This window comes from Neltuma alba, unplaced genomic scaffold, assembly GCF_004799145.2.
Source record: "Neltuma alba isolate B1F8T4 unplaced genomic scaffold, ASM479914v2 tig00005275_pilon, whole genome shotgun sequence".
Classification (NCBI taxonomy): domain Eukaryota; kingdom Viridiplantae; phylum Streptophyta; class Magnoliopsida; order Fabales; family Fabaceae; genus Neltuma; species Neltuma alba.
Window position 1 is genome coordinate 460,716 of NW_021634044.1, and position 16,443 is coordinate 477,158.

Genomic DNA, 16,443 nt, shown 5'->3' on the forward strand with positions numbered 1-16,443 from the left:
GAATCCCAAGGACAGGATAGGACTAGATTCACTAACCCAAACCCCCCCACACCGTAGATCCATCTCTACTCGCTTCCCCTGCACTTCCCCTTTCATCGGTGAGTTTCTCTTCCCAGCTTCTCCCGGGCATTTCAAACAACACGGTTTCATTGCTTTCCTGCTCTGTCTGTCTCTTCTTTAATATATTTTGCGTTCCATGTCAGTTATGTGTGGTCTTTATTTTGAAAATCAACTAAATGTTCTTGACATGTTTGCCACTAGGTCCTTTTGTGGCTCTAGCTACTTCTGAGCTTTCTCATTTCTTTGTTTTCTGCTCAACAGGCTTTTCATGTTCACACCTGAATTTTAGGTCCTTAATCAGGCTCTTTTTTTTTTTTTTAAATATATAAGTTAAAACTTGTGTTGGTTGTCTAGAAACTGCATTGGGAGCTAAGAAGTTACTGGATTCTTGAGTTTTAGTATTGACGGTTATTTACCTCTAGGTTCTAACCTTTGTATGGTTGAGCGGTTGAGGGGCAGTGTGGTTCTCCCCCGCCTTAAGTGGGTGAATAAATTTATGTCCTTGCTCGGTTGTTTGACCAACTCACCATCGGTTTCATTTTCTTTCAATTTGACTGATGTTTTTTCATGTATTACAGGTTAAACGTTAATTCATTATGGGAGCATGAAAAGTAAATTTTGTGGTTAAGTTCTTTGGTTGCTCCTTACAGGTCATTTTCCTTCTAGAGTTCTCCATGACCTATCCAATAGTTAGTTGAATCAGCAAGAGAATCTACCCGATCTCCATTGTCGAGTTCATGGCATCTGGGGGTGTAACACATGATTCTAAGTTAACAGATGTGAACGCAAATGCAAATGGCATTGATAGGTTGCCTGCAGAGATGAATGACATGAAAATTAGGGACGACAAGGTAAAGACAAATGACTAAACGGTTCAGTTATCTTCCCGTAGTAATACATACTATTCATGTTCAAACTCAAATGAACAAAATATTCAGGAAATGGAAGCAACTGTTATAGATGGGAACGGGACTGAAGCAGGACATATAATTGTCACCACAATTGGTGGTAAAAATGGCCAGCCAAAGCAGGTAATTCATGACATTTGATCTGTTCTAGTGGACAGCTACATAGTTTCATTGGACCCTCAATGAATATGAGAAAAATCCGTTCATTATGCCTAATGCTTACATTTTTACCATCGCTTGACCGTAGACAATAAGCTACATGGCTGAGCATATTATTGGGCATGGATCTTTTGGAGTAGTTTTCCAGGTTGGCCCTTTATTCTTCAGCTTTTGGGCAGCTTTTAATTGGTTATCATTGGAATTTTGTTTTATCTGATGTTTTGGTACTGTTATGAAGGCAAAACGCTTGGAGACGGGTGAAACTGTGGCTATAAAAAAGGTTCTTCAAGACAAGAGGTACAAGAACCGAGAACTGCAAACCATGCGTCTTCTTGACCACCCTAACATCGTATCTTTGAAGCATTGTTTCTTTTCAACAACTGAAAAAGAGGAGCTTTACCTGAACTTAGTATTGGAGTATGTTCCTGAGACTCTCCATCGGGTAATCAGACACTATAACAAAATGAATCAAAGGATGCCGTTGATATATGTCAAACTTTACTTTTACCAGGTATACTTCACTATAATGTATAAAATTATGCTTATCTCTTCTTATCCCTGTACGTGTGCGTGTGCGTGTGTGTAAAACTATATATATTGTACTGGTTCTGATGACTTCTTTGTATTTTTCAAATTTATAGATATGCAGAGCACTTGCTTACGTTCACAACAGTATTGGTGTGTGTCACAGGGACATAAAACCTCAAAATCTACTGGTATGTCTACTCATATCAGCGTTCTTTAATATCTACCTTGGTTTTTCTAGTTTGTCGCTTTTGAGCCATATTTGGACGTAGAGATGGATGTAACATTTCAACTTGGAATATTCAAAATTGCAAGGATGCATAATTGCCATATTATCGTAGAAGAAATCAATATTACAAATTGGGATTTATTTTTCATGATGGCAATCAGATGATTCGGAGGGTATATTTGAACGTTGAAATGATTTCTTGCGATCAGATAAGTTGTAGTGAAGACTGGAGACAAAACGTAATTCCTTAACACAGTGAAGAGTTTGTGTGCTGAAACTTTATGAACCTGCGAAGGTTTACTTTGACTTCTGCAATTATTCAACTTTTGAAATTTTCAAAAATGACATCTGCATTAACTTAATCATATGCTGAAGTTCTAGTGTTCTTTTGCTGGCTTTTTGGCTTTGTTTGGTCCGTTAAACTTCTGGCTTATCTGATAGACTAATATGAGCATGTCTCCTTCCGTGTGTTTTCTGGTAACAGGTTAATCCTCACACACATCAACTGAAGCTATGTGACTTCGGAAGCGCAAAAGTGTTGGTTCGTGTATTCTAGTCTAAAACAATGTTGTTTGTTGTCATTGGCTATGTAATATTTCTCATGACTGAATTCGGCATCAATTTGACAGGTAAAAGGGGAACCGAACATATCATATATCTGTTCTAGGTACTATAGAGCTCCTGAGCTCATCTTTGGTGCTACTGAGTACACTACAGCCATCGACATCTGGTCTGCTGGTTGCGTACTTGGTGAAATGTTGCTTGGTCAGGTATCTAGCTTCTTTATGTCTGCTTAATTTGGATAATTGAGTGTTTGTATCTATACAGACACTAAGCACGCTGGTAATTTCTGGCAGCCTCTCTTTCCTGGCGAGAGTGGAGTAGACCAGCTTGTTGAAATTATCAAGGTTAGATAAGTTATAGAAAATAAAAGATATCAAAAGTTCTGTTGGATGAGGATTGTTATTATTTTGAACTGCAAAGTCCTGGCTTTATACAAAGTTCTGTGGGATTCCCATGTAGGTATTAGGTACTCCGACAAGGGAAGAAATCAAGTGCATGAATCCTAATTACACAGAATTCAAATTCCCGCAAATTAAAGCTCATCCTTGGCACAAGGTATTGCAATGTTATTTTGTTCTGTCTATTCACAAAGATTTATTCATTCTCCACTATTAACGCGTGTGAGCCTTCATCATCAGATCTTTCACAAACGCATGCCATCTGATGCTGTGGATCTTGTCTCAAGACTACTGCAGTACTCTCCCAGTCTTCGAAGCACAGCTGTGAGTATACACATACATGACCCACACAAAATGTGCTTGTATTCTTCCACCACCCAAAAAAAAAAAGAAAAAAAGAAAAAAGAAAGTGATTGTAGTCAAGCTTTGATAGGATAAGATCTGTGCATCATTCTCTGGCTTTTATTACAAAACATGGTTACTGCTTCATCAGTACTCCGCTTAGCTTTAAAAATTTCCTTGAGAAAGCTTCCTTAGCATTCTATTTTCATGGGATGGCCCAGCCTAATTCTCTTTTCTGACGGTCATTTTACAAATCATATTAACATAGTCGTTGCTATTGACATTGAACTATATGTAAGAGAATTTTGTCTGCGGTACAGTTGGAGGCTCTTGTTCACCCGTTCTTTGATGAGCTGCGTGACCCAAACACTCGGTTGCCAAACGGGCGTTTCCTCCCCCCACTCTTCAACTTCAAGGCAAATGGTAAAGAATTAATTTCCAGATGAATTTTGTGGTGTTGTACTTTTATTCAGAAGTGTTCGAATAATGCTCTGATGTACTTGCGGCTGGTGGGATGCAGAGCTCAAGGGAGTGCCTGCGGAGATGCTGGTGAAGCTTATTCCACCATATGCAAGAAAGCAGTGTGCTCTGTTTGGGGCATAATGCGGGATCTGTGATTAAAATCTCAATCTGTACAAAAAATTGTTCACTTCGTTTTGTTCATTTGTTCTTGTCCCCTCGATGTAAAATGTTGGCCCTACATGTGAAAAGCTATATGATGATGAGCTTCGCCTTCACCATAATGTGATTTTAGGACTGGATGGGTTTGCTAAGCCTTAAAAGTTAAATGTTTGGCGGATGATCCGGGAGGTAACAGTGTTTTGACGCTTCATGGACACTCATCCCTTGGCTGTGGTAGAATTTTGCAGCGTAGTCTACACTTTAGTAAGAAGAAACTGGTATATATACACACAAGGAAGAAAATTGCATTGTCGTGGTCAACTAGTGTTTTGTGAGAGGGATGAAATGATGGTGGCAGGCATTATAGATCTATGTACGTAGGGAAGGAATGATGTGAAGCATGCCTTGTGCTTTTTTGTTCCGGGGAGTGCGCTTTTCTTCTCTATTACGGGATACGGATTCCATCATTGAACAGTTTGGAATTTTCCTTTTGAGCAAAATGTAGCAGCAAATGGTAAATCTTTTGGGTGGCGTGAAAGCGAAAGTGCAACTTGCCCGCCCAAAAGAAAACATTATAAATCGCAGAAACGCCGAAAGCATCGACATTGATTAAAGATTGATCCAATGACATCCACATCCTGAGGCCCATAAACCCCGATTAAGTCCATTTTTACGATGCGAACTGAGATTAGAGAATTTTAAACTTGCGGTTGTTTAAATTAATTATAGATGAATGTATGCTGCCGCGTTCAGTTCACACGTGGTAGTGGGGGATTAGGATTTACTGCTGCTAATTCTAAGGATGAAAGCACAAGATTTGAATTGTGGAGATTTAACTAATTCAGGCGGGTCAGTTTTAAGATTTTTTGTTAATGATGTATTGAGATTAATAAACTATGTAAGTGGGGAATAACAAGGAACAATATAAGAATTGATCCGATTGATTAATGAATTGGGAGGGAGGAGACAGGAGGGAAGCGAAGAAATCATAAATGAGTGGCTACGAAGCGAGGGAGCATGGTGACCTCAATCTGGGGCGGCGGAAGGAGCCTTTCTGCCACAAAACCCCAGTTCTCAACTTCCACAGTGTCTTAGTGGATTGGCGGTTCCAATCCTCATCTCTTGCTCCTTTTTAATTATTTCGCCTGCCCGCCCCAACTGTCTGTTCTCACCCTCTTTCTTTTTTTTGGTTTTAAATTCCTGTTCTGACCAATAACCACTTATTTTCCCACGCGCCACCCTCGGAACTGCGTAGGCCATATATGTATACGCCCCGGCTAACTTTAGATGCGTTGCGTTAACGCCATATACGATGCCTTCCCGCCGTAAATAAAAGCTGACTATGATTACGTAGATATTGCCTTCATCTTGTTATTTATGTTTGGGCCTTGGGCTTCAACCTGCTTCTTCGGAGGGTTTGATTCGGCTTAATTTTTTTATTCATGTATTTAATTGTCATTTACTTGTAGAAATACTTTCCACCTACCAACGGAGTTGGCTCTAACTGAAAGAACTAGTCTCTCACAATATAGTGAATCAAAATTCGAATCCTTGTTGGGAGAGATGCCCACATTTAGTACCTGACAGTGTCTCAAATAGAATTGCCTTCAATAGGAGGATACCTATGCTTTAGCAAAAAAAAAAAAAATTCCACCTCCTGATAAATACTCAATGTTTTTTCTATTTAAGAATAAATTATTCCATCAAATTAGTATTAGTTTAGTAAAAATCGATCTAAACCCATTTTAAGAAGTTGGAATTGAATTTAAATTTGAGGCGAAAAAAGTAATTTGAATTTAGGGGCATTGATTCAACCTTTTTTTAAAAAGAAAAAAAAAGAAAGAAATTGTAACCTTTCATTTATCTCTAAAATTCAGACCAAACATATCATATCTTTTCGTTTCACCAATTTTAAGTCTCAAATTTAAGGGATGTTTGGGTAAAAACTAAATTATAATTTTAAAAGTGTTTTTACTATATACGAAGTAAATATGTACAGGAATTTGTTTCATTTTGCGGAAAAGTACTTCTTAAAAGTACTTTTAATTGTTGCCAAACACCCCCTTAATCATAATTTGGTTTTTTTCAGACTTTCACACACGCTTGAGCGCAGCTGAATTATCATTCATCAGTCACCACCACGTGAATTTTAAGTACAATCATTTGTGAATGATTTATCGCAGCTGAATTTGGTTGGCTGTGATCATGGGAGACCGCATGCAAATTAAAGATTTGGACAAAATAAACGCATGGACATTTATATGGCACCGTAACCTAATCTGTATTTATGTACGTAAAATTCTCAACAAAATTCCCCTCTGCTTCAGAAGCAATTCTCAAATCTCCATCTCAGGGATGGAATGGGCAATATGAGTATTTATTAACGATGAGAGGGAGAATGTTGAACTCGGTCGTCAGGCGTTAATTGGAATTCCAAGAGAAGGGACCAAAAGAGAATGAGAGTTATGGGAAGAACATGGGAGGATTATGAATTGGCCACCAGTCACACTGATTTCCCGTTCTTCCGTTGTGCTCTTTTTCAGAGAGCACAACAGTCACTTGCACACTCCTTATTCTCTAAACAAATCATACTCGCTCACTATGTGGTATTTGTCGGTTCCCACTTCTTAACCCCATTAAATAATTCCTAATGAAACTTTAGCAGACCTTCCACTATAACTTGTCCTACACATACTCTCACCCGTATATATATATATACTTGCTCTGGCCTTCTCATTTTGCATGTCCTCCCACTGCCAAACTCAGCTAACCTATTTCAGTTTGTACAATGCAGCCATATATAGCCACTGATTTCTCCACTTGCTCCCTCCAACTCAGGGCGCCACTTTGTTTTTCATGTAGTTGTCGACAGTGAGAGGTCTCATTTGGCGTCAGATTTTCTAACTTCTAACCAGTGGAAACTCCACGAGTTAACACTATTTTTGGGGTCAATTCTCCTGAAAAAAAAGATGCTCAAGATGAAGCATTCCCATATTTCACTGCTAGCATTCTGTGTACTTTTGCTAGTTATATTTCTTAGCGCCCAAGCCAGGCATCATTGCCACTCCAAACATTGGCATTCGCATTCTCATAAATCATCTGAAATTTCTGTGCCTCCAGCTTCAGCACCCTCCCCTTCTACCCCTCCTTATGACGCTCCTAGCCCTCCATTTAATGCCTCTGGTCTTTTTGATGTGCGCACATTTGGGGCCGTGGGAGATGGGATATCAGATGATACAAAAGCATTCAAGATGGCATGGGACACAGCCTGCCAAAGTCATCTAGCAGTAAATGTCATCCTCGTTCCCAGTGGCTTCTCCTTCATGATTCAATCTACTATATTCACAGGCCCTTGTCAAGGTGGCATCGTACTCAAGGTAATTTACGGACTCTGTAGTCTGCATATATGCTTTGATTATGTAAGGGTAAGCTTGAGCTCACTGATATACTCCGCTGTTGAATATGGTGAAGGTTGATGGCTCCGTTATGCCACCCGATGGACCAGAGTCATGGCCAAAGAACAACAGTAAACGCCAATGGTTGGTATTTTACAGAATCGACGGCATGTCCCTGGAAGGAGTCGGTGTAATTGATGGCAGAGGACAAAAATGGTGGGACCTTCCCTGTAAGCCTCACAAGGTACTTATTGTCAATTGAAAATACATGAAAAACATCACAACAATTTTAGCAATGTAGAACAGCTGCTCATTATCTATATGATCAATGGCACTGCAGGGACCTCATGGGTCTACATTGCCCGGACCTTGTGATAGCCCAATTGTACGTTCGTCAATATCTCTTTTTCTACCTGCATCTTGTATTTTTCTACAATCTGCTTTATGATGGAACATCGTTGTTCACAAATACGATGCAGGCAATAAGGTTTTTCATGAGCTCCAACTTAACCGTGCAAGGACTCAGGATCAAGGATAGCCCCCAGTTCCACTTCAGGTTTGATGGCTGCAAACACGTCCACGTGGAATCAATCTATATCACAGCTCCAGCACTAAGTCCCAACACCGACGGGATTCACATAGAGAATACCAACGACGTCAGAATATATAACTCTGTTATTTCGAATGGTAACTTAAAAACTCAAATTCTCGCTAATCACTTCACTAACGCCACCAACAACTTGTTAACTTGCTCATTTTCTACCCAGGTGATGACTGTGTGTCCATAGGGTCCGGTAGCTACGATGTTGATATAAAGAACATCACATGCGGACCTGGTCATGGTATTAGGTAACTTGTTAGCTTTCATGCACTACTTCTACTAATTCATAATTCTCAGGCTAATTTATAGTTTCATCTTGTTAATTAACTTAATCAGCATTGGTAGTCTGGGGAATCACAACTCCAAAGCCTGTGTTCAAAACATAACAGTAAGAGACTCGGTGATAAAAGTGACAGCTAATGGGGTCAGAATAAAGACATGGCAAGGCGGATCAGGATCAGTATCAGGAGTGACCTTCAGTAATATTCACATGGACAGAGTGAGAAACCCCATCATAATAGACCAATTCTACTGCCTCACTAAGGAATGCGCCAACCAAACCTCAGCAGTGTTTGTATCAAACATAGTTTACACAAACATAAAAGGAACCTATGACACAAGGAGCCCACCTATGCACTTTGCTTGCAGTGATTCTGTCCCATGTACCAACTTAACGCTCTCAGATGTTGAGCTTCTTCCTGCTCAGGGAGATATGGTTCTGGATCCTTACTGCTGGAATGCTTACGGAAATCTGCAGACACTAACCATTCCACCAATGTCTTGCTTGCTGGAGGGAATTCCCCAGTCCGTGCAAGGTAATGAGATAGGTCATTGCTAAGGCCAGTAGTGCAGCTAGCCCGATCCCGCAAAGAAAGTGTGTGATGTTTGATGTTGTATATAATAAATTACTAGGGAATTAATCAGGGATTGGTGTAGCATGATCGTGAAGCTTGTGTTGTGATTGTTAGGAGGAGTTGTGTTTTAGATGCTCCTCCCTAATTGTGAACTGTGAACTGTGTTTCTCATCACCATTATCCAGGTTGAAATGGAACTTATAATTTGGGTTTGTTCATATCTGATCCATGAAACTGAATTTTATGGCTGACTACCACACTCGTGTTTCCAAATAACTGGTAACGTTATTTGTCAATCCATTAATCTGTTGTTATATGGCGATGATAATGCTGCTGAACAATTTATTCTTGAAGACTGATATAGTTCCTAACTGGAAACCTACTTGATTTCGGAGCGTTCTGCTAAGAAAATGCAAGACAAAACGTAAGTCATGATTAACATATATACTGAAGAAATAAATAGCATGATCTAATTAAAATTTACAATACCGCGATTTTGCGGACCTGTGAGGTTGTGAATAATTGATTACATCACTGACACCTAAGTCATTAGGTCACTAACCGTTTCTTTCTCATGGAATTTTTTATTTTTTTATTTTTTCCGGGTTATACAAGACGCGACCCTGAAGCTGAGAATTGTTTAACTATATGGATATGATATGGGACACAGTTTTAGCAAGACTTAAGTCCAACTATACTCGGTCAAATCTGATCATAATTTGTCTATATAGAAGATAAAGCTTAAAGAATGCGCATAAATTTTGTCTGTCGTGAAAAGACAGTGATAATTTGATTTGTTAGAATCATCAGAAAGTTGTAAGATTCCATAATTTCCTTGACATGCGTGCGGGTCTTCAAAGATTATGAGATGATGATAATATAAAGTATAATCTACTAGTAAAATAGAAAAGGATGGGAAACTGGAGACAAAAGGAGAATATACTAATGACATAGTAGTAATCAGTGGAGATGAGAGGGCTTGAAGACAGTGAAGGCGGTGAAGTGGAAGGGACAAGTTGTTAATTTGAGGGTTTAATTTGCAGTTTGCACGCGCAGTGGCCACTCTTAAATGATGGGTCAGAGTCAGACTGTGCATATATAGAATAAAATACACAAAATATGTGTTATACACTTCATGAGCTCACTCACCATAAAGTAACAGCCGGGCACCACCTTACTTCCAAATGCTAACCCACCAACCACGCCATTTCGTTTTCTTCAATCCCCCCCCCTTTCTGTGCCCTATATATTAAAGTTACAGCTTACAACCACGTAGACAAGAAGAACATGAATACTTTCACTTAATACGCTAACCTCTTTAAATAATGAACAAGTTCGTTTCATGTCATCGTGAACTCAGTCACGATTGGTGCAGCCCATAGAACTAGAAGACGAGCCACCACTATATACATGCAGATTCGTGTGTGTGTGTTTTGGGATGATATATAACTGAGCACAAGGGCTGTACTGTTTCGATCTATGTATTTCGAGGGTCATTTTCTTTACCTTGTTAGCCATTCAGTGCTGTGTCTGCAAAACAAGGGAGGGTTGTATATACTGATATCAAACCGTCATGTTGAACCATGCATGTTGTGATTAAAAGGCGTCGGTCCTTTATAGTTTAAAAGAAACGAAATAGAGTTTGGAGGCAAGTGGTGGGTGATAAAATATAGAGGGTATTAGAGGAATGCTTTTTGTTGGTAGCTTCAGATAAAGCAAAAGGCGCGCGTGTAGCTCCTATACCGCTATAAAACGTTAATGGAAGAATGTCATATGAAGAATTATGGGGCATGGAGGACAGTCCAGAGTTGACGATAAAAAGACAAGGGAATCTAGGCCACTAAATGCCATCTCATTTATCCACTACCCAGTTCTTGCCTTTGCATAGTAAAATATTACTACTTTGCGCTCATAAAATAACATGTCAAGCCAGCAATTTGCACTTTCTTCATCCACTAGGTACGGTGCTTCCAGTCACCGGCCGTTTGCTTCTGGTTTAAAAACAACCAGCCAAAACAGATAGCTTGTTCACAAATGAAGGGCTTTGCTATATATAAAAATACTAGCTTTTCGTTTGTTCATGTACTTCTCTTCTACTTTTTCTTCCCCTTCACAATCAGACCCCGGATGATCCTTTATGCACGCCAGGCCATTCTTTATCCTAGCTAGCACCTATTTAGAAAATATTAATAAATCCATTATGTCCTAAATACTTTTCTTGAATAGCATTCTCTAACTTTCAGCCTTCAAAATTTGTGTGGGGGAAAATAACACTTGAGGCTCTAACATTGTGTCACCTCTTTGAGCCCTTAATATACAGGCTAGTTTAGTTTTTAATTTGATTAAACGTAAGATCCCAATTTACTTTGTATTTCATGTTTATTTTTTTTTTTAAATAGTCATTGTAGTAGCTACACATATTAAATGTTTCATCAAATGATAGTTTTAGCTAATACATAAAAGTATTTTAGGAAAAATAATACTCATTTATTATAAATAACTAATTTTAAAAATTTTCTTAATCTCTTCAAATTACTCAACTAGTTCTTATATTAAAAATCAGAGATGGTATATTTTAGTCATACTGTTACTGCTATGGTGCTAAATGCCAATGATGATAATGTAAGAGAATAATTTGATGGGACGAAGATATGAATGAAAAAAAATATGTGCGGAAAAATATTATATTTAACATATGCGTAAAATGTGAAAATAGAATGATCTTTTTTTAATAATGTTTTCTACAACGTGAATAAGATAGGAATAGAAAGAAGTAAAATTAAAAGGACTCGAATACCACTGAAAATAAATGATTTTATTATTTTTGGATTTTTTTTCTTTTCAGAAAGAAGAAGTAAAAGTGAAATACTTTTGGCCGAAGTGCTGATTGCTGAAGTCGGTCATCCGAGCAAATTCCTCCTCAATCGAAAAGTTGAATGGGGTAGTGGGCGCAGTAAGAGGCCCAGTGACATTTGATCGCCCTTTTCCTTTACTGGGCCATTCTGTGGGCTTCCTCTAAAAGCCTATCTGATAAAATATCCAAAAGCCCAAAACCCAGAGACACTGGGTATTTAAAAGCCTCCAGTGGGATGCCCCCTCAGGCCTTGGCATCTCTTTTATTTCTTTTTGTATTTTTTGGGCTAAAATATCTCTTTTATTTCTTTTAACTTAAAAAGGCCCATGCGGAAGTACCCAACAACAAATAAAAAGAGTATTTAAAAAACAAAGTTTATAATCTAAATATTCATGTTTCATGGAGCAATACATTTGTATTAAAATTGAAATATAAAAAATATTACTCATCCCTTTCTAAATAAAAGTTCCATTTTTTTCTGCACACGTGAGCCCAAAAAATAAAAAACACCAAAACATAAATGATGTATGAAATTTAGTTTGTTCTTTCTAAATATGCACTCGACTCAATGCCTCCGTCAATCAAGAAAATTGTTAGTGTTTCATTTGTTCAAAAATATTTTAATAGGCTAATTATACCCCATCAGTTAAAGAGATAATTTATCATAACTAATTTTTATTTTCGAAATGAGACCTATAATAAATTTAAATTTCTATAAGATATTTTTTTAAATGGTTAATTGCACTTATAATTCTGTAAGGAAACTCATGGTTAGAGAGAAAAGAGGATAAAATTTGAAGATGTTAGGACACTATTAAGAAGGTTTTCTTGCATTTATTACTCATATTAATGCGAAATATCCTTTATATATGAAAAAAGGATAAAATTAAAAATTGAGACTTGTTAACAAGGATTTTAAACGGAAGGAACCATTTGCTTCATCACTGGGTCAAAACCGAAGGGACCAGTGCCCCCCCTTGCATCTCAAAAGGCGCGCCGCTTAACATCCAACGACCTTCATCCTCATGCGTGGGCGGAGTACAGGCCACCTCATCTCCGTGACGCAGCCTAACGACGTCACTCCAGAGAAGCAATCACGAGACAAGGAGAAGGACATTCCACCTTACTCCTCTGGTTCCATTAGGACAAGGAAGAAATTTTTTAATCCAATAAATAGGACAGGAAGAAAAATTCGTGACACGTGTAATTTTAACTATCGTTTATTATTGTATTAGTTTGTTATTATGAAATATAATATATGTTAAATAAAATTAAAATTAAAAATTTATTAAATTTTAAATAAAAGTTAATAAAATTTTTAAAAAAATTAGTTTGTATGAAATATTTTAAAAATAATTTTTAAATACAACGAGTAGTTCACTTTTTAAAAATAAAAAATAAAAAAATTGCACCATCGGACTTATCTCACCTTTTTTCTTAAGGCTAATATCCCATCCTTTTTGTTTGCCCCAACTGTTCGTGTAAGATTTGTTTTACCAATATTATATTCAAATTTTAAAATTAAATTAGTGGTGAAAACATGTTAAACATGTATTATAATTTTTTGAAACTAGGAAAATAATTAAGCAGCACAACAGATGAGAAAGCAAGCGGAGCGATGGGAGCGTGTTTCACAACGGGGCATTCGTAATCATTGACCAAAGTTGATTTGACCCAGTCAATCATATTATAATATAATAATGGACCCCCAACCACACTCCCTTTGTTTTATCCCCAGCAACTCAGCAAGTACCCAAGAAGTTACCCAGAAACCGCATGCTGTCCTTTTATTTTACCGACTTGTTCTCTTTCGGTTTGCAAAATTCATTCCTTCATCGATCCGTTCAATTCATTTTAACCAGTATGGAGAGTGCTGGCAGCATCCGCAAGAGGAAACTTCCCTGCGATCCACAAGACCAAGAACAGGAAGAAGATGAAGAAGCCAAGATCCATAAATTCTTTGCCCTGGTACAGAACATTAGGGAGAGTCGTGATCGATGGATCAAAATGATCGGCACAACGAACAAGAACACCAGGAATGTTAAAAGTAGAGTGGGAGTTTGGAACCCTAAGTTCGAGCCTCAAGACTTCGTGCAAGACGAAGCTCTGAACCTAAACCCTGCTGTGACCATCCCCGTTGCGGTTCCCAAAGGAGCAACCCAACAAGAAGACCGCGCAGAGAAAGGCTTAGACCTAAAGCTCTCCCTTTGATTAAGCTTTCATATTAATATTTGCATGCATTCTCCTTTGTGATCGATCTTCAACTAGTTTGTACCACATCTTCTAATGCATTCACTATTATCTTGCATGTCGCGGTTCCTCCTTTGTGATATTAATTACATCCATATATGGTTTAGCGTTGATTTATTTAATTCACTTAATTGAGATCAGGCTTCATTTTCCTTTCTGATTATTATTTCTTGTATCCAGCTTCGGTGCTCATCACTTTCATGAACACTTTAAATTCATCAGATCTGAACTATCCATGTCTCATTTAAATGGTCTGGATTTAATTTCTTTTTTTATTTTTATTTATTCAAAATAATTATTTTAATATATATAATCTAAAATAAAAATAATCTCTTAACTATCATTTTTTTCTAAAAAAAAATATATTTAAAAATAATTAATTAAAAATTTTAAATCTAGACTGTTCAAATCAGATATAAATAATTTAGATTTGATTAGTTTAGAGTGTTTATCAGGTGCTGAGACTAGGTCCATTATTTTTTAAGTTCTTACCGATTCAAGTTGTAGCGTTCCGTGATAATAGACACGCCCACTCCATCAGTCTCTTTGCAATCGTTCGTGTAAGATATAGATACCGGGAGGAGAGATTATTGCGTTCAAAGCATGGCCAACATATGGGCCAATATTACCAGCGTGAAGCGGGAAAAAAAAAAGAAGAATTGTAATGTTTTGATCAGGATCGACGTGACATAATATCAAGTAGAATACAAACCAGGAAGCTAGCTTCTTGAAAGGACGCAGTGGTTGGCTGAGCAGAAAATGTGTACACGAGAGATATATCGATGTTGACCAAGGAAATGGCCCTTCGGTTATAAGATTTAAATTTGAGGAGAAATGTGGATTATTTTATAAGTTTTAATTTAAATTTTGTCTAAATATTTAATATATCTTTTTATTTTTTTTTAAATTATTTATTCTTTCTTATCATAACTGTCATATCTCTCCATATATTTTCTTTCATCTTATTTTTTATTTATTATAAGAGCATATATGAAAATAAAACTATATTTTTAATATATTTATTTTTTTAACTAATTTTAACTATTTATTCGTTACCGTAAATTAATTATTCAAAACTTATAATAAGAACAAGAATAATGGAATAGGTTAATATTCCAACATGCTTTGGCTGTTATAACTGCTGTCTTTCCACGTATATGGATTAAATCAAACCCTTTTTCCACGCCAAAAAAAAAAAATCCATTCTTCTCTTCTTTAAGTGACTGATTTAGGTGTCATATATATGGATGTCAATGATTTAAACCTGGATATATTTTACTAATTAATTAATTAATTAAACCTATCAAAAAAAAAAAAAAAGAGCGCAGAAAAATGCACCGCCTGCGCGCGTGATTGCACTTAGCAGATGTTTTTATATGTTATTTTTCTTTCTTTTTATTGTAGATTTTTTTGTTTACTACATAATCGGGAATTTTTATTTACTGCTCAATCTTTCATCTTAGGGCGCCCCTTGAAAAAAAAAAAAGAAAAATGCAGGCTTTCTTCCTGTGATGAGGGTGCCGGAGGAGTCAGTCCGGCCTTGAGACCTCTAGCCTGTCAACCACGTATTGGGTCCTCCCAAGAAACAGTATCGGGCTCATGGGCCATGACTTCCTAAAATCTCTCTCTCTCTTTTAATGAACTAAAATCATTTTGCAATTTGAACTTACTGGTTGAGTAAAGGGCTTATCATTTAAAGAAATAAAAACGAAAGAAAAGGACTTATCCAAGCGAGATGCTTCCCACACGCACACATGACGCAACACAATCACAGGCCCTCTGATCACTCTGAAAATAGCTAATTATACCATCACTTCTTTAATAAACATCAATGCTTATATCAGACGAGAGCATGGCTTTGGGTTTGTTGACCGCTGGTAGAGGCATAAGCTCCGATCAGGTTATCCTGCATCTGCAACTCAGGAGTGGATAGTTATTGGTCCAAACAAAGTGGCTTCTCCATTCTTAAAACATCACCAGTCCCTTCCGCTTTACCACCCAGTGCCAACGACACAGACACAGAGCTCTTGGAAAGTGAATCTGCTCTCACTCAATGACAAAGAGACAAAGCGACGATCATGAAAGTATTTGCTTTATCCTTCTCACCTTACAGCCAGATACAAAATTCACCATAGGGCTTTTGTTTTGCGGGTGAAATCAATCAGTGCAGAGTATGTGGTTCCTTTTAAGTTTCATCAACCGTTTGAGACAAGCAAGCATGCGTTAGATGGTAGCCTCTCTTAATTCATCCATCGTGAGTCTTGAGTTTTTATCAGCTTCATTATTACCCCCCTTTTTATTACCCGTGACTTGGTTCTCACGCTATATAACAAGTGACTAATGGTGGAGGGATTTTGCTCATTTCTGTAAAAGATTTTTTTTTTTTTTTTGGATTGAGTCTTGCGAGGCTCTGAATTTGGCCAGGGTCACTTTCAAATGATTGTTCACATTCTCTGCGCAACCGCTAGTAGTGGTTCATCATGCATGGCCACCCGAGGTCAACTAGAGCGTCAAATCTAGAATCATCTGTGACAAAGTCCCAAGTCTAGAATTTCCACACCCTCATCAAGTTATGAAGACCGGCTCGTTTTGTCTTTTATTGGAAGCTGTAATTCACGTCTGATGCTAAGTTCTAACCTTTTGCACTTTTAGCTGAATTGTACTCAAGTGACAGAGATCCTTC

The 16,443-nt window shown here is 37.5% G+C and overlaps 2 protein-coding genes across 3 annotated transcripts; both read left to right on the top strand.

The window, feature by feature from the left end:
• Positions 1 to 4,344, top strand: LOC114747299 (glycogen synthase kinase-3 homolog MsK-3). The gene is made up of 13 exons (XM_028935612.1): positions 1 to 98; positions 639 to 911; positions 999 to 1,091; positions 1,216 to 1,275; positions 1,366 to 1,638; positions 1,769 to 1,843; positions 2,366 to 2,422; positions 2,511 to 2,651; positions 2,739 to 2,789; positions 2,905 to 3,000; positions 3,084 to 3,167; positions 3,506 to 3,608; positions 3,706 to 4,344. The coding sequence occupies exons 2-13, from the start codon at positions 798 to 800 to the stop codon at positions 3,786 to 3,788; spliced, it is 1,230 nt and encodes a 409-aa protein (XP_028791445.1). The 5' UTR covers positions 1 to 98; positions 639 to 797; the 3' UTR covers positions 3,789 to 4,344.
• A 2,240-nt stretch (positions 4,345 to 6,584) lies between these two features.
• On the top strand, positions 6,585 to 8,896 carry LOC114747331 (polygalacturonase At1g48100-like). 2 transcript variants are annotated; one of them, XM_028935649.1, is made up of 6 exons: positions 6,585 to 7,183; positions 7,278 to 7,445; positions 7,542 to 7,586; positions 7,681 to 7,888; positions 7,969 to 8,050; positions 8,139 to 8,896. In XM_028935649.1, the coding sequence occupies exons 1-6, from the start codon at positions 6,776 to 6,778 to the stop codon at positions 8,638 to 8,640; spliced, it is 1,413 nt and encodes a 470-aa protein (XP_028791482.1). In that variant the 5' UTR covers positions 6,585 to 6,775; the 3' UTR covers positions 8,641 to 8,896. The 2 variants fall into 2 exon arrangements, with proteins under 2 accessions (XP_028791482.1, XP_028791483.1); XM_028935650.1 differs by lacking the exon at positions 7,542 to 7,586.
• The last annotated feature ends 7,547 nt before the right edge of the window (positions 8,897 to 16,443 follow it).